The 23,281-nt window shown below is 44.6% G+C and overlaps 1 protein-coding gene across 4 annotated transcripts in view; it reads left to right on the forward strand.

The window, feature by feature from the left end:
* TACC2 (transforming acidic coiled-coil containing protein 2) overlaps nucleotides 1-23,281 on the forward strand; it is a 166,755-nt gene that overhangs the window by 141,287 nt on the left and 2,187 nt on the right. For all 4 annotated transcript variants that reach the window (XM_069753675.1, XM_069753672.1, XM_069753671.1 and 1 more), the window contains exons 15-19: nucleotides 8,429-8,575; nucleotides 10,527-10,603; nucleotides 17,431-17,474; nucleotides 22,051-22,211; nucleotides 22,285-22,391. In XM_069753675.1, the coding sequence (XP_069609776.1) occupies nucleotides 8,429-8,575; nucleotides 10,527-10,603; nucleotides 17,431-17,474; nucleotides 22,051-22,211; nucleotides 22,285-22,391 (536 nt within the window). The remainder of the gene's footprint in view (nucleotides 1-8,428; nucleotides 8,576-10,526; nucleotides 10,604-17,430; nucleotides 17,475-22,050; nucleotides 22,212-22,284; nucleotides 22,392-23,281) is intronic.

Here is a 23,281-nt window from a genome sequence, read left to right on the forward strand (position 1 = left end):
TTTTAATGTCTGAAACTTTCTAAATACCTTAGGGAAAATTTGTAAATAATTGTCATTTTATACAAAAAAAGTGAGTTTCTTAAAAAAAAAATGCACAGCGGCAAACTGGTTTAGGGGAAATTATGAATTCCATTCTCTGTTTTAAATACTCGGTATTGTTAAAAGGGTTTTCCTAGACTAAGATGTTAATGGTCATCCCACAAATCGGCTGATTGAAGACGTCACTTTAAAAGAGTTTTTTCCAGGCATGGGGCTCAAGTCTGCAGTTATTCTATGTGACTGCAGACTTGTGAATCTTCACAGCGTGCACAGTGTGCATTGTCAGGATTCTGTGGTGAAGGCTTTGAGTAGTCATGTGAACAAGACTATGATATTTACATAATTCTGGCCACATTCCGACTAGACGTGTCCAGCTGCGAACGTTTAGGCTACTCTCACACTTGGTCGGTACGGGTCGGTCGCTATGCGTCGGTCCGACGTACCGACGCACGTTGTGAAATTAGTGCACGGCGTGGGCAGCAGATGCAGTTTTTCAACGCACACGCTGCCCATTCTGAAGTCCGGGGAGGAAGGGGCAGAGTTTCGGCCGCGCATGCGCGGTAGAAAATGGCGGACGCGACGGACAAAAAAACATTACATTGAACTTTTTTTGTGACGACGGTCCGCCAAACACGACGGATCCGTCACACGACGGATCCGTCGCACGACGGACGCGACGTGTTGCCATCCGTTGCAATCCGTTGCTAATACAAGTTTATGGGCAAAAAACGCATCCTGCGGGCACATTTGCAGGATCCGTTTTTTGCCCAAAACAACGGATTGCGACGGATTGCAAAAAACGCAAGTGTGAAAGTAGCCTTAGTCGGCACATGACCACATGAGTGCAAATCGTGCGCCTGTGATGGCACTGGAGATTCCCAACAGCGTGCAGTGTGCGCACTGCGAGAATACACAAGTCTGTGAAATCAGACTTGAGCCCCCAGACTGGACAACCCCCTTTAACTGCTTAAGGTACCGTCACACATAGCGACGCTGCAGCGATACCGACAACGATCCGGATCGCTGCAGCGTCGCTGTTTGGTCGCTGGAGAGCTGTCACACAGACCGCTCTCCAGCGACCAACGATGCCGAGGTCCCCGGTAACCAGGGTAAACATCGGGTAACTAAGCGCAGGGCCGCGCTTAGTAACCCGATGTTTACCCTGGTTACCATCCTAAAAAGTAAAAAAACAAATGCTACATACTTACCTTCTGCTGTCTGTCCTCGGCGCTCTGCTTCTCTGGTCTGGCTGTGAGCGCCGGGCAGCCAGAAAGCAGAGCGGTGACGTCACCGCTCTGCTTTCCGGCTGACCGACGCTCACAGCCAGAGCAGGAGGAGTGCAGAGCACAGCGCTGGAGGACAGAGAGCGGTAGGTAAGTATGTAGTGTTTGTTTTTTTACTTTTAGGATGGTAACCAGGGTAAACATCGGGTTACTAAGCGCGGCCCTGCGCTTAGTTACCCAATGTTTACCCTGGTTACCAGCAAAGACATCGCTGAATCGGTGTCACACACGCCGATTCAGCGATGTCTACGGGGAGTCCAGCGACGAAACAAAGTTCTGGACTTTCTTCCCCGACCAGCGACAGCACAGCAGGGGCCTGATCGCTGCTGCCTGTCACACTGGACGATATCGCTAGCGAGGACGCTGCAACGTCACGGATCGCTAGCGATATCGTCTAGTGTGACAGTACCTTTAGGCTTAGTACATTTTGTAGTGGCTGTTTCTGGTACTGCAGCTCCCTGTTAGACATTCCAATTCATGTGAATGGTACTGAACTGCAGGACCAGGTACAGCCAGAATCCAGTCTTCAGACCTGTGCCTGGTAAACGAAAAAAGGAGCACTTGCTGGCATGGTGTGACCCATTCATCCACTGATATGTGAGGGAGCTGAGAGACGGAACCCCATCAATCTGAGGCTCATGACCTATCCGAAGATTCTCTGAGAACCCTCTAAAAATCTATCTTCAATGCATGGGATCATTTTTTCTTCACACCCATATGGGTTTTTCTTTAACACTGCTGACGTGTTCCTACAATTGGATCCAGTTGAGGCAATACCACATGAGTTATAGGATATGGCTTATAAAACCAACCACATCCACATGGGCACCATAAAAGGGACCTCCGACCTGAAATCCCCCTGAATGAGCCGGAAAGCTACTCTGTGACAGTGGCTCCTACATCCATGTTTTACAATTCATAGATCTTTTGATGTGAGATGAATCAGAATTACAGGGGGTGTCCCGCCTCTTAATCTAAAACACGCAGTCTAATTTGATGACAACACGCAGATGTTAAAATTGGTGAGTAAATGTACGACACCGTGTATCAAAAAAATTGCTGAACTTTTGTCGTAAAGGGATTAGGAGTTATTATTCATAAAGCCAGAAAACCCCTTTCAGACAGCCCATAAAACAAATTATGGTTGTCTTAATAAGCTCAGTATGTTTTGCCTAATTTTCCTATTTTTTTACTCTTTTTTTATTGAATTGTCCAGTTTGGAAAATCATGTCTTTGATTGAAGGGTTTCCTGCTGCTCGGACCTTGAGCAAACTGATGTACAGTAATCTCGGCAGGAACTCAGCAGCAGGCATTTAATTTTACTACAGCACCTCCGCAGGAGAAATGACGAATTACACAAATTACACAGAACCTACTAAATGAATGCATTTACACATGTTGAGTCCTCCTGATCTAGAGATACACTTTGTAGGTGCTCCCTGCTCATACTAATAGATAAAGACCCTGAACAGGGACCCCCACCAGTCTTACAATGCATTTCAGGGAAATATTAATGTTTGGAAAAATGTAATTTGGTTCCTTCACGCAAACATAATGAAGGAAGTCTCCATATGTGGTACATTCCTACAATATAGGAAAAAGGGAAAAATGTTGCAAAGTCACTCCAAAAAGTCCCATTTAATAATTTTCATGCGTTCGCTCACATTGCATACTTTCTAGTGCCAGGAAGCAAAAATAATATAGGAGTCCAGCAAATGGAAGAAAGGCAATTTTATCCACCGTTAGAATGGAGCGGTAGTTAGTGCCTTTTTCTGGCCATCGGTGGGGATTCCAGACCCCCTTCTATCTATAAATTATCATTAGAGTTGGTGCAAATCGATTTGCAGGACCCTGTCCTTCTCGGTGTCCGCGATGTCTGGCTGCAGTGGTCAGATCCCCAGTGACCTTTATATAAAGATACCTTCACACTAAACGACGCTGCAGCGATCCAGACAACGATCCCGATCGCTGCAGCGTCGCTGTTTGGTCGCTGGAGAGCTGTCACACAGACCGCTCTCCAGCGACCAACGATGCCGGTAACCAGGGTAAACATCGGGTTACTAAGTGCAGGGCCGCGCTTAGTAACCCGATGTTTACCCTGGTTACCATCCTAAAAGTAAAAAAAACCACTACATACTTACCTTCCGGTGTCTGTCCCCGGCGCTGTGCTTCTCTGTACTGGCTGTGAGCACAGCGGCCGGAAAGCAGAGCGGTGACGATGTTTACCCTGGTTACCAGTGAAGACATCGCTGAATCGGCGTCACACACGCCGATTCAGCGATGTCAGCGGGAGAGCCAGTGACCAAATAAAGTCCTGGCCCTCTAGCCCCGACCAATGACATCACAGCAGGATTCTGATCGCTGCTGCGTGTTAAACTGAACGATATCGCTAGCCAGGACGCTGCAACGTCACGGATCGCTAGCAATATCGTTTAGTGTGAAGATAGTTGATAACTTAGGGTACCGTCACACTATACGATTTACCTACGATCACGACCAGCGATACGACCTGGCCGTGATCGTTGGTAAGTCGTAGTGTGACCAAGGATGCCGAGGTCCCCGGGTAACCAGGGTAAACATTGGGTTACTAAGCGCTGGACCGCGCTTAGTAACCCGATGTTTACTCTGGTTACCAGCGTAAAAAAAACCAAACACTACATACTTACATTCCGGTGTCTGTCCCTTGCCGTCTGCTTCCCGCACTCACTGACTGCCGGCCGTAAAGTGAAAGCAGAGCACAGCGGTGACGCCACCGCTGTGCTGTGCTTTCACTTTACGGCCGGCAGTCAGTGAGTGCGGGAAGCAGACGGCAAGGGACCTGACGGACACCGGAATGTAAGTATGTAGTGTTTTTTTTTTTTTACATTTACGCTGGTAACCAGGGTAAACATCGGGTTACTAAGCGCGGTCCTGCGCTTAGTAACCCGAAGTTTACTCTGGTTACAAGCGAATGCATCGCTAGATCGGTGTCACACACACCGATCTAGCGATGACAGCGGGAGATCCAGCGACGAAAGAAAGTTCCAAACGATCTGCTACGACGTACGATTCTCAGCAGGATCCCTGATCGCTGCTGCATGTCAGACACAGCGATATCGTATGGATATCGCTGGAACGTCACGAATCGTACCGTCGTAGCGACAAAAGTGCCACTGTGTGACGGTACCCTTATCTTCACTGGACAACCCTTTTAAGTCATGGAATAGATCCATCTTCTGTTTTAGTACTTTCCTGTAGATAAGAGCATTTTGCAGCTTATAAGATTCCCTATTCCTTCCGATGGTCTCAACAAGGAGAAACCCCTTCTGTCAGTAGTGGAAAACCAAACTAAATTTGGTAGAAATAACCTAAACTGTTCCCGTGCACCACTGCCTGACCAGTGTTTGATGTGTTCTGTGCATGAGTATTGCAGTCTGGTGCATGTGAATTTACAGAAAAGCATTCAATGTGCTTCACATACTAACAAAGTATAGCTATGAGTTAGAGGTATTGGAGCAAACCTAGTTTTCCATTAGTCGTCACCACTGTAATTGGAAATTTGTGGTCTATTTGTGTAGCAGATATCTAATCGAGACATCCCCCTTACCATATGATGTCCATTATGACAGGAGAGTCACTGACCAGTACTGTCTCCCAGCCTGGCAGACCGGAGTCATCTGTATATTGCTTGGTGACCATTCATTTGAAATGTTGTCAGTGATGCAAAAATCCGATGTCTGATACCCAACCTGTATCATTAGAGGCAGTAGCACAAGTTATGAGCCACAAGTGCATTGTATGCTATTAATTTACAGGCAAATTGCACTGGTACATAGAGATGCATCTCTATGTATCAGTGCATCTCTATGAACCTGTATTCTAGGGGTAAAATAAAAGTCACATTTGTTTCTTCCTATAAAATTACTAAAAAGTAACAAAAAACATATAATACTGACATTTTTAATGGAATTTTTGCAAATCTAAATCAGGAAACACAGACATATTTATTATCTCTGTAATTGTAACAAACTGTACAAGACAGTCAACAGAATATTGCGAATAAAAATGGTTGACTTTTTTTTCTCCATTAAATCTATAAAAATGTATTAAAAATGTAGCGCTGAGGCTGTGTTCACGTGTAGTGTAAAAGCTGCATTTTTTTCTGCACATTTTCTGTAGGTGTCTGCACCTGAATACACAATAAGAATCTCCTGTGATTGTTGCGTTTTTGCTACTTTTTTTTGCCTTGATATATTTTGGGTTCAGCTTTGAAGCAGCACGTTTAATGCATTTATAATAGTGCAATAAAGCTTTGATTCTGCACTTAAAAATGCATTTTTTCAGGCTTCATACAGAAGCTTATGGAGAAATATGAACAAAATGTTCAAAATATCTCCATTTATTCAGTATCAAGTATGATATGAGCAAAAATACACTCACTCACATGTCACTTGGCTGAGGTTATTGTCTGAGTACTGTTCTGCCATGCTGTATGTACTTCTACATACAAATCATCAAGGTCTGCTGCTGGCAGCTCCCTCTACAATTGCTGATCAATGATGTGCCAGGTGTGCTTGACGGGAGACAAGTCCGGAGATACTGCAGCCCATTAATAATAAGATGGAAAAGAATCGAGCCTAAGGCTATGTGCACATGTTGCGGATTAGGCTTAGGAATTTCTGGTTCGGATTCTGCCTCTCCTGGCAGAAAACGCACCTGCGGATTTGTCGCGTTTTTTGTGCGGTTCCGCAGCATTTTTTGTGCGTTTTTGCTGCGGTTTTCTTGCGGATTTGCTGCGTTTTTTACCCCTGCAGTTTTCTATAATGGAATGGGTACAAAAACGCTGCAGATTCACAAAAAAGAAGTGACATGCTACTTCTTTTAAACCGCAGAGTTTCCGCAAAGTGTGCACAGCATTTTTTTTTTCTCATTGATTTACATTGTACAGTAAATCAATTGCGGATCTGCAGCGTTTCTGCACCGCAAAAAACGCTGTAGATCCGCAGAGAATCCGCAACATGTGCACATACCCTTACTGGAAAAATCTCTTTCCCTTACCAGTGTTGACGGCACCTCCTGTATATTTCCTGTACATGTAAATCATGTCTCCTGGGTCATTGTATAGTTTCCGTAATGAATAAATCATGCGCTTAGAGTGGATGTCATTGTAAAAAAAAAAAAAATCCAACAAAACACAATTTATTTACCTTCCCCGGGTATCTATGTTAATCTATGTTGTTTGGTTGCAGCGGTGAGGTTACATAAACCATGTTGCAGCCAATCGCTAAGCTCAGCGGCTCATGCGGCAGAGCCACTGACCTCAGCGACTGGCTGCAGCATTGTAAATATCATGTCACCGTTACAGGAAAATAACAGAGGTCGTGGCAGTTCTGGGGACACGGCACTGGACCTGGGAAAGGGCGGTTTTTTAGGCTACTTTCACACTTGCGTCGTTTGGCCTCCGTCACAATGCGTCGTTTTGAAGAAAAAACGCATCCTGCAAAGTTGTCTGCAGGATGCGTTTTTTCTCCATAGACTTTAATTAGTGACGCATTGTGACGGATTCCCACACGTTGCATCTGTCATGCGACGGATGCGACGTGTTTTTGCAGTCCGTCGGGACAAAAAAACGTTGCTTGCAATGTATTTTTGTCCGTCGGATCCGCTTTTTCCGACCGCGCATTCGCGGCCGGGACTCCGCCCCCTCCTCCCTGGACCTTACAATGGGGCACCGGATGCGTTGTAAAACTGCATTCGCTGCCCCCGTTGTGATTTTACTTCACAACATGCGTCGGTACGTCGCACTGCGACGGGCCCATACCGACGCTAGTGTGAAAGTAGCCTGAATAATACAAATTGAATCAGCAGGCAAACTTTTTTTTGGAATAGGACAACTCGTTTATGGCTAGGGCTACATGGCAACAAGTGCCACACGACATTGAGATTGCGGTGTCAAATTGCAGCATCCTATCTAGTGATTTCTATCAAATGCGACACAGAGTGAGAAATGTTTCCAAATTTGTTGGATTCAAATCACGTGCGACTGAGACTGCGTGCGACTGAGACTGCGTGCGACTGAGACTGAGTGCGACTGAGACTGTGTGCGAATGAGGCTGCGTGCGAATGAGGCTGCGTGCGAATGAGGCTGCCGTCACACTAGCAGTATTTGGTCAGTGTTTTACATCAGTATTTGTAAGCCAACAACCAGGAGTGGAACAAATAGAGGAAAAGTATAATAGAAACATGTACACCATTTCTGCATTTATCACCCACTCCTGGCTTTGGCTTACAAATACTGATGTAAAATACTCACCAAATACTGCTAGTGTGACGGCAGCCTGAGACTGCGTGCGACTGAGACTGCGTGCGACTGAGACTGTGTGCGACTGAGACTTTGTGCGACTGACTGCTTGTGACTGAGACTGCCTGCGACCGAGACTACGTGCAACTCATCTGTGATTTGGCAGGTTTTCGTTTACAGCAAATCACAGCTATAAAATATTCACACGACATCAAGTTGCACAGAAGTTTTTGGTTGTGCGACTTGTCTGAGCGTTGCAGACGCAGAACGCGTGTAGCTCCAGCCGAATATTCACCTTGTGTAAGCTAAACAATCCTAATGTTCACATGAAATAAGGAAGGAGCCTTATCACAATCGTAAATTCTGGCTCTCCAGCTGTCCTGCAACTACAACTTTCAGCATGCCTTATACTGAGAGTTGTAATCCTGTGTTTGCTGTGATTTTTATTTCTAAATGATTTTCTATATTACCTTGTTATTGAGATACAGGGAGGCAGGAGTAGATATCCTGCTGCACCACTGCTCTCCCTGTCCAGCAACTCCACCTGGCTGTACATTAACTAGTCATGGGGGGCGGTGCGACCTTTGGGTAAATCACCTCTCCCAGTAGTACAGTTGTTCACTGGGGAAATACCAGTTTGTCCTCTACTGTATACTGGTTTGCAGGGATCTCTTGTAGCAATAAATGGAGGGGTTTTTTCCTGCTTTGCCTGCGCTGCCATCTAACCAGAGTTTGTCATTTTCTACATTTCCTTGCATGTAATGAAGGGCGTACAATGCAATAACAATGCCAATGGCTTGTAACTACCTGTTCTTCCCATCTACAGTCTGAAGTGTTGGATTCTGCGGACATCGGCCTTTCACATAAATCACTATACTCTCGTTCAGTGGCAATGGAGACAGCTGGGAGTAGCCTTTTACATACCTATAAGCAACCTGACCTTGACGCAGCACTTCAGCTTGCAAGAGAAGAGGTAAATGCTATCATATTTTCTTTTCAGCTCCCTTACATTTCTATTCTACCTTTCACATAAATACTAAACTGACGATTTTAGGAATTAGGACTCTCTTCAGCTTATCACATTTTAATTTTAACTTGTAGCTGCAGCCTGTACCCACTAGGTGTCGCCACTGCAGCACAGGATTATCTCTAACCCCAAAGCTGTAACATCTTCAGACTGAGCGGTATTTAAAGGGACGACCATGATTGTAATATTAGGGACAAGTACTCTGTACTTCATTTCAGTCCTAATTACACACAACTTAATCAATTTAAATCTATCAGCACCGATATATAATCCCTGGGCATGAGTGGATTAAAGGGACACTCTCACCTGAATTTGGAGGGAACAATCTTCAGCCATGGAGGCGGGGTTTTGGGGTTTTTGATTCACCCTTTCCTTACCCGCTGGCTGCATGCTGGCTGCAATATTGGATTGAAGTTCATTCTCTGTCCTCCGTAGTACATGCCTGCACAGTGCAATCTTGCCTTGCACAGGCGTGTACTATGGAGGACAGAGAATGAACTTCAATCCAATATTGCAGCCAGCATGCAGCCAGCGGGTAAGGAAAGGGTGAATCAAAAACCACAAAACCCCGCCTCCATGGCTGAAGATTGTTCCCTCCAAATTCAGGTGACAGTGTCCCTTTAACTAGAGTCTGATGGGTCCTCAGTGCAAAATTTGGACCTGGTCCCCCACCTGTATTTTAGTCAGATATATGGGACCTTGTAGCCTTTGAAATCCTATAAAGATATATGTGTTCACCACCCTTCCCCCCCCCCCCCGGTAATAATATCCCCCATCCTGGCCCTTCCTGTAATAATGTCCCCCATTCTGTGCTCATTCCTGTAATAATGTCTTCTGTGCTGTGCCCCTTCCTGTAATAATGTCCCCCATCCTGTAATAATGTCTCCCATTCTGGGCCCCTTCCTGTAATAATGTCTCCTATTCTGGGCCCCTTCCTGTAATAATGATCCTCATTCTGGGTCCCTTTCTGTAATAATGTCCTCTGTCCTGTGCCCCTTCCTGTAGTAATGTCTCCCATTCTGGGCCCCTTCCTGTAATAATGTCTCCTATTCTGGGCCCCTTCCTGTAATAATGTCCCCCATTCTGTGCTCATTCCTGTAATAATGTCTTCTGTGCTGTGCCCCTTCCTGTAATAATGTCTCCTATTCTGGGCCCCTTCCTGTAATAATGTCTCCTATTCTGGGCCCCTTCCTGTAATAATGTCCCCCATTCTGTGCTCATTCCTGTAATAATGTCTTCTGTGCTGTGCCCCTTCCTGTAATAATGTCTCCCATTCTGGGCCCCTTCCTGTAATAATGTCTCCTATTCTGGGCCCCTTCCTGTAATAATGATCCTCATTCTGGGTCCCTTTCTGTAATAATGTCCTCTGTCCTGTGCCCCTTCCTGTAGTAATGCCCCCCATTCTGTGCTCTTTCCTGTAATAATGTCTTCTGTGCTGTGCCACTTCCTGTAATAATGTCCCCCATTCTGTGCCCCATTCTGTAATAATGTCCCTCATCCTGTGCCCCTTCCTGTAATAATGTCCTCCATCCTGGACCCTTTTCAGTAATAATGGAAGCATGGGAGCGAACTCACATTCAGCTGAAACAGTAGCACACGTCGTTGGGCCCACCTCATGTCGCCAGGCCCGGTTGTGGTCGCACTCTTGGCATCCACGATTGTCATTCCCCCGTGGGCACTCGGATATATTTATGTATATATGGGACCGGCTGTTTATTACTGGGCTGATTTTACCATTCCGAACATGGAATGCACACTTCTCCAGATCTGAAGCTCTATGCTCGCTGATAGGATTCTTGACGCTCGGCTTTTGCATAATTTAATTTGATAACTTAGTTAGACTTTTTACTGCCAAATCCTAACTTTCCTATTAAAATGTTTTTTTTCTATCAATTAGATTGTTTCCAAAGAAAGGGAGACCATGGAGTGGAAGAAGAAATATGAAGAGAGTCGCTGTGAAGTGGCGGAGATGAGGTAGGCTGAAGTTATTGTGCGGGTTTTCAGAAGTTATAATGTCTGATTTGTGAATCATACTTTAAGAAATTAGCCCTGAAGTCCGCACCGAACAGGACAGTCCTCTTTGTACTTTTGAGGCCTTTTAATAAGGCTATGGACATGGACCTTCATGACATGATTTCCCCCCCCCCCCCAATACAAAATAAAATAAATAAACTAAATAAAATTTAATATTGGGTGGGTGACAGAAGAGGATATGTCACAACTTTGCAAAGTAATTTTCTTCCTATTGAAGCCCCTAGATTGCCCTTTCATTGTCCCCATAAAGTATGATGGCAACAAAAATGCCTCCCAAAACAGTATGATACCCCCACAGTGAATTCCTCCACACACAGTATGATTACCTGTGACCCTAACACTACCCTCCACACAATATGATAACCCCCACACAGCCCTCCATATATTATAATGGCTTTACTTTCAGGATAATGGCCCCTACATACATCCACGCTGTATGATGGCCCCCACACAACCCTCCTCACAATATCATGGACCTCACTCAAACTGTGACACTGCATTGTTGCTCACAGACAGTATAATGCCCCCCACACATGGGCGGACATACTGCCTGTTCAACCTGTGCGGCTGCACAGGGGCCCGGAGGCTCCCGGGGCCCCTGCAGGTAGGGCCGGTGTTAGGGGCAGGCAGCTGCCTAGGTCCCCGCTCCCCCAGGGGCCCCCAGCTAGCGGCACATCACGCAGCTGCTATGGGGCCCCTGAGAGGCAGGGGGGCCGCCTGCCGCCAGCGCCGACTCCCCCGCCGCATTGAACTATACCGGCATCTGCCGGTACAGTTCAAAACAATGATGGAGGAGAGAACGTCACCTGACACTCCCTCTCCCATCATTCCCCGCTCTGCCTCTGACAGACCCTGCCGCGCACTCACTGTGTGCCGACAGGAGCAGGAACTGGAAGCAGCGCGGGCACGAGGAGAGGTGAGGGGTGTGTTGTTTGTATTTTTTACTCCATAACATATAACAGTGAGTACTGAACTGTGGGGCCATTCTGGGGGGCTGCGCTGTATACTATGAGGCTGTGTGCTGTATACTATGAGGCTGTGTGCTGTATACTATGAGGCTGTGTGCTGTATACTATGAGGCTGTGTGCTGTATACTATGAGGCTGTGTGCTGTATACTATGAGGCTGTGTGCTGTATACTATGAGGCTGTGTGCTGTATACTATGAGGCTGTGTGCTGTATACTATGAGGCTGTGTGCTGTATACTATTAGGCTGTGTGCTGTATACTATGAGGCTGTGTGCTGTATACTATGAGGCTGTGTGCTGTATACTATGAGGCTGTGTGCTGTATACCATGAGGCTGTGTGCTGTATACCATGAGGCTGTGTGCTGTATACTATGAGGCTGTGTGCTGTATACCATGAGGCTGTGTGCTGTATACCATGAGGCTGTGTGCTGTATACTATGAGGCTGTGTGCTGTATACTATGAGGCTGTGTGCTGTATACTATGAGGCTGTGTGCTGTATACTATGAGGCTGTGTGCTGTATACTATTAGGCTGTGTGCTGTATACTATGAGGCTGTGTGCTGTATACTATGAGGCTGTGTGCTGTATACTATGAGGCTGTGTGCTGTATACTATGAGGCTGTGTGCTGTATACTATGAGGCTGTGCGCTGTATACTATGAGGCTGTGCGCTGTATACTATGAGGCTGTGCGCTGTATACTATGAGGCTGTGCGCTGTATACTATGAGGCTGTGCGCTGTATACTATGAGGCTGTGCGCTGTATACTATGAGGCTGTGCGCTGTATACTATGAGGCTGTGCGCTGTATACTATGAGGCTGTGCGCTGTATACTATGAGGCTGTGCGCTGTATACTATGAGGCTGTGTGCTGTATACTATGAGGCTGTGTGCTGTATACTATGAGGCTGTGTGCTGTATACTATGAGGCTGTGTGCTGTATACTATGAGGCTGTGTGCTGTATACTATGAGGCTGTGTGCTGTATACTATGAGGCTGTGTGCTGTATACTATGAGGCTGTGTGCTGTATACTATGAGGCTGTGTGCTGTATACTATGAGGCTGTGTGCTGTATACTATGAGGCTGTGTGCTGTATACTATGAGGCTGTGTGCTGTATACTATGAGGCTGTGTGCTGTATACTATGAGGCTGTGTGCTGTATACTATGAGGCTGTGTGCTGTATACTATGAGGCTGTGTGCTGTATACTATGAGGCTGTGTGCTGTATACTATGAGGCTGTGCGCTGTATACTATGAGGCTGTGCGCTGTATACTATGAGGCTGTGCGCTGTATACTATGAGGCTGTGCGCTGTATACTATGAGGCTGTGCGCTGTATACTATGAGGCTGTGTGCTGTATACTATGAGGCTGTGTGCTGTATACTATGAGGCTGTGTGCTGTATACTATGAGGCTGTGTGCTGTATACTATGAGGCTGTTTGCTGTATACTATGAGGCTGTGTGCTGTATACTATGAGGCTGTGTGCTGTATACTATGAGGCTGTGTGCTGTATACTATGAGGCTGTGTGCTGTATACTATGAGGCTGTGTGCTGTATACTATGAGGCTGTGTGCTGTATACTATGAGGCTGTGTGCTGTATACTATGAGGCTGTGCGCTGTATACTATGAGGCTGTGCGCTGTATACTATGAGGCTGTGTGCTGTATACTATGAGGCTGTGTGCTGTATACTATGAGGCTGTGTGCTGTATACTATGAGGCTGTGTGCTGTATACCATGAGGCTGTGTGCTGTATACCATGAGGCTGTGTGCTGTATACTATGAGGCTGTGTGCTGTATACTATGAGGCTGTGTGCTGTATACTATGAGGCTGCGCTGTATACTATGAGGCTGTGTGCTGTATACTATGAGGCTGTTCTGTATACTAAGCGGGCTGTGTTGTATACCATGGAGGGTACATTATATGTTATATTCTATGGGGGAGGCTGTGTTATATACTATGGGGGCTACATTATATTGTATGGGGAGGTGGGCTACATTATATTCTATGGGGGCTGTATTAGATTTTATGAGGGAGGATTGCATCATTATATGTTTGATGGGGCTACATTATATTCTATGGGGAGGTGGGTTGTATTATATTCGATGGGGGGCTGTATTATATTTATATTCTAGGAGGGGTGATTGCAACATACTTTATGAGGGGGCTACATTATACTAAATGAGGGGGGCTGCATTATATTCTATGGGGTGGTGGCTGCATTATACTATATGTGGGCTGCATTATACTGTATCAAGGACTATGGGGAATACATTATATTATATGAAGAACTATGGGGTGCATTATACTATGGGAAGTGAATTGTATGGAGGACTATGAGGAGTGTATTATAATATATGGAGGACTATAGGGCACATTATATTATATGGAGGACTATGTGGTGTCAATTTTACAATATGAAGGACTGAGGTGAACATTATAATATATTGAGGACAATGAGGTGTATTATACTAAACAAGCAAAATGCTGCCTATTCATCAAGTGATTGGATTGTTTATGCCGGAACAGAAATCCTTGTTCTCAGCAGCATATCGCCGGTGTAAACTGTAGATGTGCTGCTGATAACATGATACTGTATGGTGATCTGTTAGTGATCTATTAGTGATGGTTCTGTCCCATCATTCTTTCTCAGACGGTGGAAAGAGGCCGGGAAACAAGCGTTGAACGAGTTCAGTATTGTCGATCACACTCATTTAGCGGCCTGAACTCAGCGCTTGTAAATACAACCGAAATGCTTCTGTGTGATGTGCAATATGTTAGGATTTGGGGCCCCATTTTAAACTTTGCTTAGGGCCCCACTTTGCCTAAAACCGGCCCTGCCTGCAGGGTGGCTAATAATGGGGGCAAATTGGCCAGTTTATCCGGCTCCAGGGGGCCCCTGGCCAGATTGCCATCATGGGATTGCAGCTCCGCATACTCACTGTTATATGTTATGGAGTAAAAAAAACGAACAACACACCCCTCACCTCTCCTCGTGCCCGCGCTGCTTCCAGTTCCTGCTCCTGTCGGCACACAGTGAGTGCGCGGCAGGGTCTGTCAGAGGCAGAGTGGGGAATGATGGGAGAGGGAGTGTCAGGTGACGTTCTCTCCTCCATCATTGTTTTGAACTGTACCGGCAGATGCCAGTAGAGTTCAATGCGGCGGGGGAGTCGGCGCTGGCGGCAGGCGGCCCCCCTGCCTCTCAGGGGCCCCATAGCAGCTGCGTGATGTGCCGCTAGCTGGGGGCCCCTGGGGGAGCGGGGACCTAGGCAGCTGCCTGCCCCTAACGCCGGCCCTACCTGCAGGGGCCCCCCAGGTTGAACAGGCAGTATGTCTGCCCATGTGTGGGGGCATTATACTGTCTGTGAGCAATAATGCAGTGTCAGTTTGTGTGAGGTCCATGATATTGTGAGGAGGGTTGTGTGAGGGCTTTTATGCTGTTCGGAGGGCTGTGTGGGGGCCATCATACAGCGTGGAGGTATGTAGGGGCCATTATCCTGAAAGTAAAGCCATTATAATGTATGGAGGGCTGTGTGGGGGTCATCATATTGTGTGGAGGGTAGTGTTAGGGTCACAGGTGAGGTGTCATACTGGGGGGTTGTGTGAGGATCAGTTTGCTGTTTGGAGGACTAGTAGGGGCCATTATAATGTATGGAGGGCCATACTTTGCCAGGGGGTGGGGTGGTAGTGTATGGTAATGTGTGTGGAGGAATTCACTGTGGGGGCAATCATTCACATAATTATTTCTATCTTTTTTTGTCTATCTCTTGTCTCTCTTGAAATTGGACCTTTTTTTAATGGTGGTGGGTATCAATACCCGGCACTGCACCCGGCACTCAGATCGGAGCGTGCGGCCACATAGGAATACATGCAGCCGCACCCGCCGCTCCTGAGTTTGGTGCCTGGTATTGACGTGCGAGACTCATCCAAGTTTCTGGGAAGTGAGAATGATCCCTAATACTCACCTTTTACGTCTCCTGCTGCCAAGACGTCCCCGTTCTCCCCGCAGCCTCTGTTTGCCTTGACATGATGATGGGCGTTGGCCACATGACCCCTGCAGTCAATCACTGTAGCAGTAGCATGTCAGCACCGTATAGGTCACTACTGAAAATGATAAATATATTATGGAGCTCTGAGGACGGCTAGCCTGGCATGGTGACATAGGACGTAATGCCACATCCCAGCACATTGTACCTACAGCAATGTATGTGTGGCCGTCACACAATAACACGCCGTCCCTGCTTTTATGTCCCGTTATTCTGCATGCTGCGGCCGCCGAGGTGTCGTCTGTGAATATAAAGCATGTAATGCTGGGGTGGACAACATGTGACAGAAGTCTAGGATCTAGGTGATAATATTAATGGGTCGGTGAGCCTGAGCTTTTTTCAGCAGAGCAGCCGATCTTCTTGTTGACTTGTGTAATCCTGTTTTTTATACCTCAGACGGCCCTGCAAATCCTAAACCCTAAACCCGTCTCCATATGGTGGTGGGATCAGCACAGCCGGTAATTCACCTGCGCTGCAGACAGGTCTTGGGGTGGTGGCACATAAAGAATAGTCTGTGCACATCCTGAGTATTAGCAACAGATTTTACTGCAGAGTGTTTGCAGAGAAATGCTGCCTAAAATACGCACATTTTTTCTGCCGTTTTACTTGCGTTTTTAAGCTTTTTCCGCCCCATCCATTTGAATGGGTGAGAAAAGCTCAAAAAATGCTTAAAGAAATGGCATGTTGCACATTGGAAAAAATGCTCTGAAGGTTCAAATCTCCAAGGGGACAATAAGTCATATGTGCAGGAGGTTTCCGAAGTACTCACTTTGCTGGTACTGTAAAACACAAAAACGCACGGGAATAAAATGCATCAAAAACACAATGTATGAACAAGTCATATGACTGTATGAGAGATTACTTGTCTTTTATGCAATAAAAATGCAATTTATTGCATTCATGACACAAATAAGATGGAACTGATTGATTTTAAAGGAATTGTTCCATCATATGATATTGATGACAAATCCCAATGTAAGTCATCAATATCTGATCAGTTCAGCACCCGGCCGGCCCCCCACCGATCAGCTGTAATGTCCAGCAACCACCGGATGCAAACATTGTACGGAGCTGCCTTGCGCTCAAGAGTATAGGAGCTGATCTGGAGATAATAACAGCTGATTAATGCGGACTCAGATCTGATACTAATGACCTGTCCTAGGGTCACACCAGCGTATTTTCTCATCCCAGAGAATCTGATCAGAGTATGATTACCATAATCAGCCCGAGTGTGATCCAATTTTCTCGGATGAGAACACGATGGGGGAAAAAAATCATCTTCCTCTCTCCATCTTCCACGAATCAGACTGCACTCAGATGTCATCCGAGTGCAGTCCGATTTTTACCACTGACTTGCATGACCAAGTGCGATCTGATTTCACAAGAAAAATCCGCATGTAAGATATTTAGAATTTGCTCTGGATTTGTGGCTAAATTGATTACGGAAATTATCTACCATGTCTAGAAATAAAATAGGTGAATGTAAAAGGGAAACTTTCCTCTGATTCATGCTGCCCAAATCACCAGCGGTATGAATCAGGGCCCGGCTACATGACTACCGCCAGGAATATTTCTCTCTATAATTTTCAGAGAAAATAAAATGTACAGATCCGGCCAGGAACCTCAGGGACAGTATATAGAAATGATTTTCAGGCAGAGACATTTCTGCATCAGATCCGCCTTGTGTGAATTTCCCTTTATTAATAATAAATCTGCTTTTCTCTGACAATTCTTTTTTTATTTCCCCTTTTATAGGAAGATTGTTGTAGAATATGAGCAGACGATAGCGCAGATGATCGGTATGTATCCTATGTCGAAATGTGAGCTGGGAATTAACTCATCTGTTTTTGGCGTTAGGCTATAAATTCCCAGAAAAATCTCATTTAACTTTTACAGATTTTAGCATAAAACAGTCTTAGAAGCAGAAACATCTTGGTTATTGATGAGCGAACGTGCCGGGTGCTAACCGAGTGACTTCAGCGTGCTCAAAAAAGATGTTAGAACCCCCGCATGCAGGGATTGCCTACCAAACTGTCAAACAACCATGAGACATGCAGCCGCGGGGAATCAAACATATTTTTCTAGCACGCTGAAGTCACTCGGTTAGCACCCGAGCATGCTCAGATAACACCTTACCAGACCATGTTCGCTCATCACTAATCTCCGTGCATTTATAGCCCAAAGATTGTCAAGGGTTTGTCTGTTTTTACACGTGGAGACAAGTCAATCTTCCGAGACCTCCAATGATCAGATATAATCTGTTGGAAGACCTATAGCAAGTATTACATTTCTCTGCAGCGCCACCACGGGTGAAATGAGGCATTACACAGGGACCATTGACATTTATTGCGGTTTATACTGTGTAATACACATTGCAGAAAACACTCTATGTAACTGTCCTTGACGCTGGCTAATGGGTGAAAGTCATTTATAATTAGAACAGCAAAAAACGGAGTAACGACAAGCCACAATATGGATCAAAAGTACCAAAAACATCTTTATTTACGACAAATATACGTATACCTCTTTGCCCTCCTTAGTGCAGACTACTGTATTTATATGGATTCGGTTTGACCTGTTTTTATATGTAAATTTGTCTTAAATAAAGATGTTTTTGGTACTTTTGATCCATATTGTGGCTTGTCGTTACTCCGTTTTTTTGTTGTTCTAAATATTGTATCTTGGAGTATTCCACATTAATATTTTCTATATACTATGGTGGGGAGAGTTTGACTGCTCTATGCTCTTAACCCCATTATCTCAAAGGTGTTTTTGGATTATTGTTTCAATATTAATTTATAATTGCCTAATAGATTATTTAAAAACAAAATAAAAAAAAACAGACAATCCCTTTAAATTTCTCTGATCCTGGACACGGCTCATAGAAGCTTCTGCATGATAATACATAGGAAGTAGTAAGTATGAATTGCCCAAATAATCCGGATTTAGTCCAGTGCAGGAGATTTGGGGCCAGCAAGTCCTTTGCACTCCGTATTCCCAGCAGGGTTCTCCCATAGGAGCCCAGTACATTGCACTATGGCGGGGTCCCCGACTGTGGCAGAGGGGCTGCTTGGATCTGGAGACACCAGAGCCAACATTAAACCCCCTTGTATTTGGCTTTATCTTTCGCTATATTCGGTTCTTTCCACTTCCAGCCCCCTCCATTACTTTTCGCTTTACCCTCGGTTTTGTCTCCAAATCCCTTCTAAATTGATCTAATTTTCTTTGCATTATTTTATTTTTTTACCTCCTGCTTTCTGCTTTTATTTTTTTGCTTGCAAACATAAGGCAGCCCAGGTAAGAAATGAACGTGCCCTTTATGTCCTGTACTTGTGAATCAGTAAATATGTCCGGCAAGTCATCAGCAATGATAATGGCCATGCATTACAATCCTGCAAAATACCTCGCCATGGTATAGGCTGACAACACACGTAGCTGCTCTTACTAGATGCCGCAGGTGACTGATGCCCTGAATAGAAGTAGTTCTTAGAAGTAGGGGATCCTACCGGTGGGCCCCGTGCAGGGCGGTGCGGCTCTGTCATTATCAGTACTGGCAGGGTTTTAATCAAGTGAAGAAAACCCTTTAAGGGCAGGTTCACACCATCGTATTTTCTCTCATCTGAGAGAATCGGGTCGATTATGCTGATCACATACTGATCAGAGTGTGATCCAATTTTCTCGGATAAGGACAAGATCGAAAAATGATTTCTTTACCTTCTCCATCCTGTCAGTCTGTGAAAATCAGTCTGCACTCAGATGTCATTCGAGTGCAGTCCAATGGTTTCCACGGACTCATTGACTTGCATGGCCGAGTGTGATCTGATTATCGCCTCCAACTTGGGCATACTGCAATTTTTTTCCTTGAACCAGCTCTGACTCATAGAATAGCATTGGTCCAAGTGCGACCCTATGTTTTGTCGGATCGCACTTGAACCGAAAATACAGTCATGTGCACGAGCCCTGAGATGAGTGTATATTTCTCCTTTTAAGCAGCTTAAAACTGATTTCCTGTTTTCTTAACCCCTTAGTGACCGAGCCAAATTTTTGAAATCTGACCAGTGTCACTTTATGTGGTAATAACTCTGCAACGCATCAACAAATCCCAGTGATTTTGAGATTGTTTTTTCGTGACACATTATCCTTTATGATAATGGTAAATTTAGTTCAACATTTTTTGTGTTTATTTATAAAAATATAAAAAATTTGAGAAAAATGTTAAAAAATTAGCAATTTTCTAAATTTGAATGATTATCCCTTTAATCCAGATAGTCATACAACAACAAACCATTAATAAATAACATTTCCCACATGTCGGCTTTACATCAGCACCATTTGTAAAATGTTATTTTATTTTGTTAGCATTTTAGGAGGTTTAAAAATGTAGCAGCAATTTTTCATTTTTTCAAAGAAATTTACCACATTTATTTTTTTAGGGACTTATCCATGTTTGAAGTGACTTTAGGGGTCTCATATATTGGGAAACCCCCAAACGTGATACCATTTTAAAAACAGCACCCCTAAACATATTGAAAACTGCTGTCAGGTAGTTTATTAACCCATCAGGTGCTTTACAGGAATTAATGCAAAGTGACATGACAGAAATGAAAATGTGTATTTTTACCACCTAAATGTTGCTAACTTCTAAACAGATTACTACAGCCGTCAGACTCTAAGGCCGCTATTTGGTCATGAATTGCCATCGCAAACATCAGGACAACAAAATCATGATCTGAGGGCACCAATTGGGATAAAGAAGAAGCCCCCACACTCTGTTAACCATTTATAATGATGTAGTCACTATTGACAGCAGCATCTAAGGGGTTAAACAGATTTAGAAGGTGCAAATACTGATCATGGCTGATACAGCAAGTTGTCAGCTATAGTGTACAACCAACAGATGCTGGATTGTCATCTGTATGGGGAGGCTATTCTCTTATATCTCAGGTCAGTTAAAAGGCGTATTGGCGGTCATTAAGGGGTTAATCTTACTTGTCCTAAGTCATGCGGTTAGGATAACTGAAAGGGGTTGTCCCATGAGCAAAGTTTATTTTAATCAATCGATCTTGGACTAATAATAATTTCCACAATTGGATGGTTTTAGAAAAAATGTCCCTGTGCTGAGATAATCTTATAAATGTTCCCCTGTTGTGTGCTGTGTAATGGCTGTGTCTGACCGTACAGGAACATGGTCTGATCATACCACAGCTTCTGGGCAGGGGAGGAAAAGAGTATAGAGACATTACAGCACGGGATCGCAGATAATTTTTTCTTTCAGGTAAAACATTTTTTTTAAAAACATGCAGGATGCAGGAAAATGATTTATCTCACAAAAACAATCAGCTGTGATCCTATACTGTGCTGTCTGTATATTCTCTTTTCTTCCCCCTCTGCCCAGGAGCTGTGGTATGATCAGACCATGTCCCTGCACGGTCAGACACGGCCATTACACAGTACACAGCAGGGGCACATTTATAAGATTATCTCAGCACAGGGACATTATATTTAATCACATCCAATTGTGGAAATTATTATTATTCCAAGATCTATTGATTAAAATCAATTTTAAAATGAACTTTGTTCTTGGGAAAATCTCTTTAAAGAAGCCCTGTACTCACTTCAGACAGCACATGTCTGTAATACCAAATAATTGTATACGAAATATCTGGAGATCTGACTGATCTTTTTTTAAGGAATTATTGATGTCATGATCTCCTCCATCCTGTAATTTATTTTATGACGTCCTGTCGGTTCTCCTAACATGTCAGCTTAGCAAATGACTGTATCTCCCATAATATACCAAGGCTGGAGCATATTTTCTAATAAATTAGCATTTTATGATTCTTATGTTATTCCGACTAGAAATGTATGAATTAATTGACAGCAGGGTGTTGGGGGGGTCGGCCCTATGTACTCCGACACTGTCCAATCAGTGCTAACTGTAAAGTGACACATCCCTTAAAAGAAGAATGTTAACACCCAGTTGTCAATTTATTCATAAATTAACTGAGGAACTGCAAAATATACAGTTCTAAGAAAATAAACCCCAGAGTGAAGGGGAGCGGACCACTTGTCTATAAGCCTTGATGCACAATACCCCCCATCTCATTGCAGTGTAGGGTCTGCCCCCAGCTAAATCTTATGTTGTGTAGGACAAAATTACTGCAGATTTTCGCAATATGGAATAGTAGGACTGATTAGCGGTAAGAATTGTCTGATATTGGACTTGTCTATTTTGCTATTACTGGAAGGAGTGACGGAGACGCTGATAATCTTATTTGTTGGTTATGTATGGAGATGGCTGCTCTCAGTATGCTCCTGTTTGGATGTGACGGTCAGTCTTGATATTTGATAATCTTATTTTGTTTTGTGGGACAGATGATGAGCAGAGGGAGAAGTCCGTGTCCAATCACAATGTGCAGCAGCTGATCGTGGAGAAAGAACAAGCTCTCGCCGATCTTAATTCGGTAGAGAAATCCCTGGCCGATCTCTTCCGAAGATATGAGAAAATGAAGGATGTGCTGGAAGGATTCCGGAAGGTGAGTGATCCTATGCCGCCGCTTTACTATCGTGAAGGATATGGTGATGTATAAATGACGTGTTCTTCTACAGAATGAGGACGTGCTGAAGAAATGCGCTCAAGAATACCTGGCGCGAGTCAAGAAGGAAGAACAGCGGTACCATGCTCTGAAGATCCATGCAGAGGAGAAGCTGGACAGGTAATGGAGGGTTAAGGTGGTAACACTACATGCACATATGACCTCTGTTCTCGTCATTAGTGGGGGGTCCCAGCAGTTGGAAATCCCAGCGATCACCTGCCCTGTGAATAGGTGATACAGTATATGTTGTTGGGGAAATCCCTTTAAAGTAGGATGACTGAATCAATCCCATGGGCAACATGAAAACTTAAAGGGGTATTACCATCTGGGACCCTTATAGCATATTACCTAAATGTCTGACACCTCCTCACCTATTCCTTTCCTGAGTGCTATGCAGGGGTCCGTAGTCCGCCTTTGTGCCATCTCAGAGATGTCACACGGTTCACCATTAGTGCTGACCGTGGCCCCCAAATTGCAGATTGTGCATCCCGTCTTTAACACCCTGGTGAATATGGATATAACTATATGTCCACACCAGAGTTCTCAATTCTGAATCGAGCTCAGGATCTGAGCCTGCACTATAAATGGCATTTGCATGTATCAGTAGTGACCAGAACTAGCTCTGATCGCTTCTGTTTAGCCATTTAGATGCTGAAATCAGTCAATGTTACTTGTGCACATGTGCACTGGCCATCATCACCATCCTTCCCCCGCGATAGGTTGACCGTGGTCATCCCACCTTGCCAAATAATGCAATAAAAATGTTGTATTTTGCACCCAAATGGTATCAATAAAAATGTCAGCTCGCCAAGCCAAAAAAGAAGCCCTCACACAGCTCCATCAAAAATTAAAAAGTTACCGGTCTCAGAAAATGGTGACACAAACTACGGTACCTTGTTTCAGATTTTTTTTTTTAACCACTAAAATAATAAAAACAACTCCACTGGTGTGGCATCACCAAAATCATACCGACCCGAAGAATCATATTGCCAGGCCTTTTTTTATCACAC

The sequence above is a fragment of the Ranitomeya imitator genome, chromosome 2, assembly GCF_032444005.1.
Source record: "Ranitomeya imitator isolate aRanImi1 chromosome 2, aRanImi1.pri, whole genome shotgun sequence".
Classification (NCBI taxonomy): Eukaryota; Metazoa; Chordata; class Amphibia; order Anura; family Dendrobatidae; genus Ranitomeya; species Ranitomeya imitator.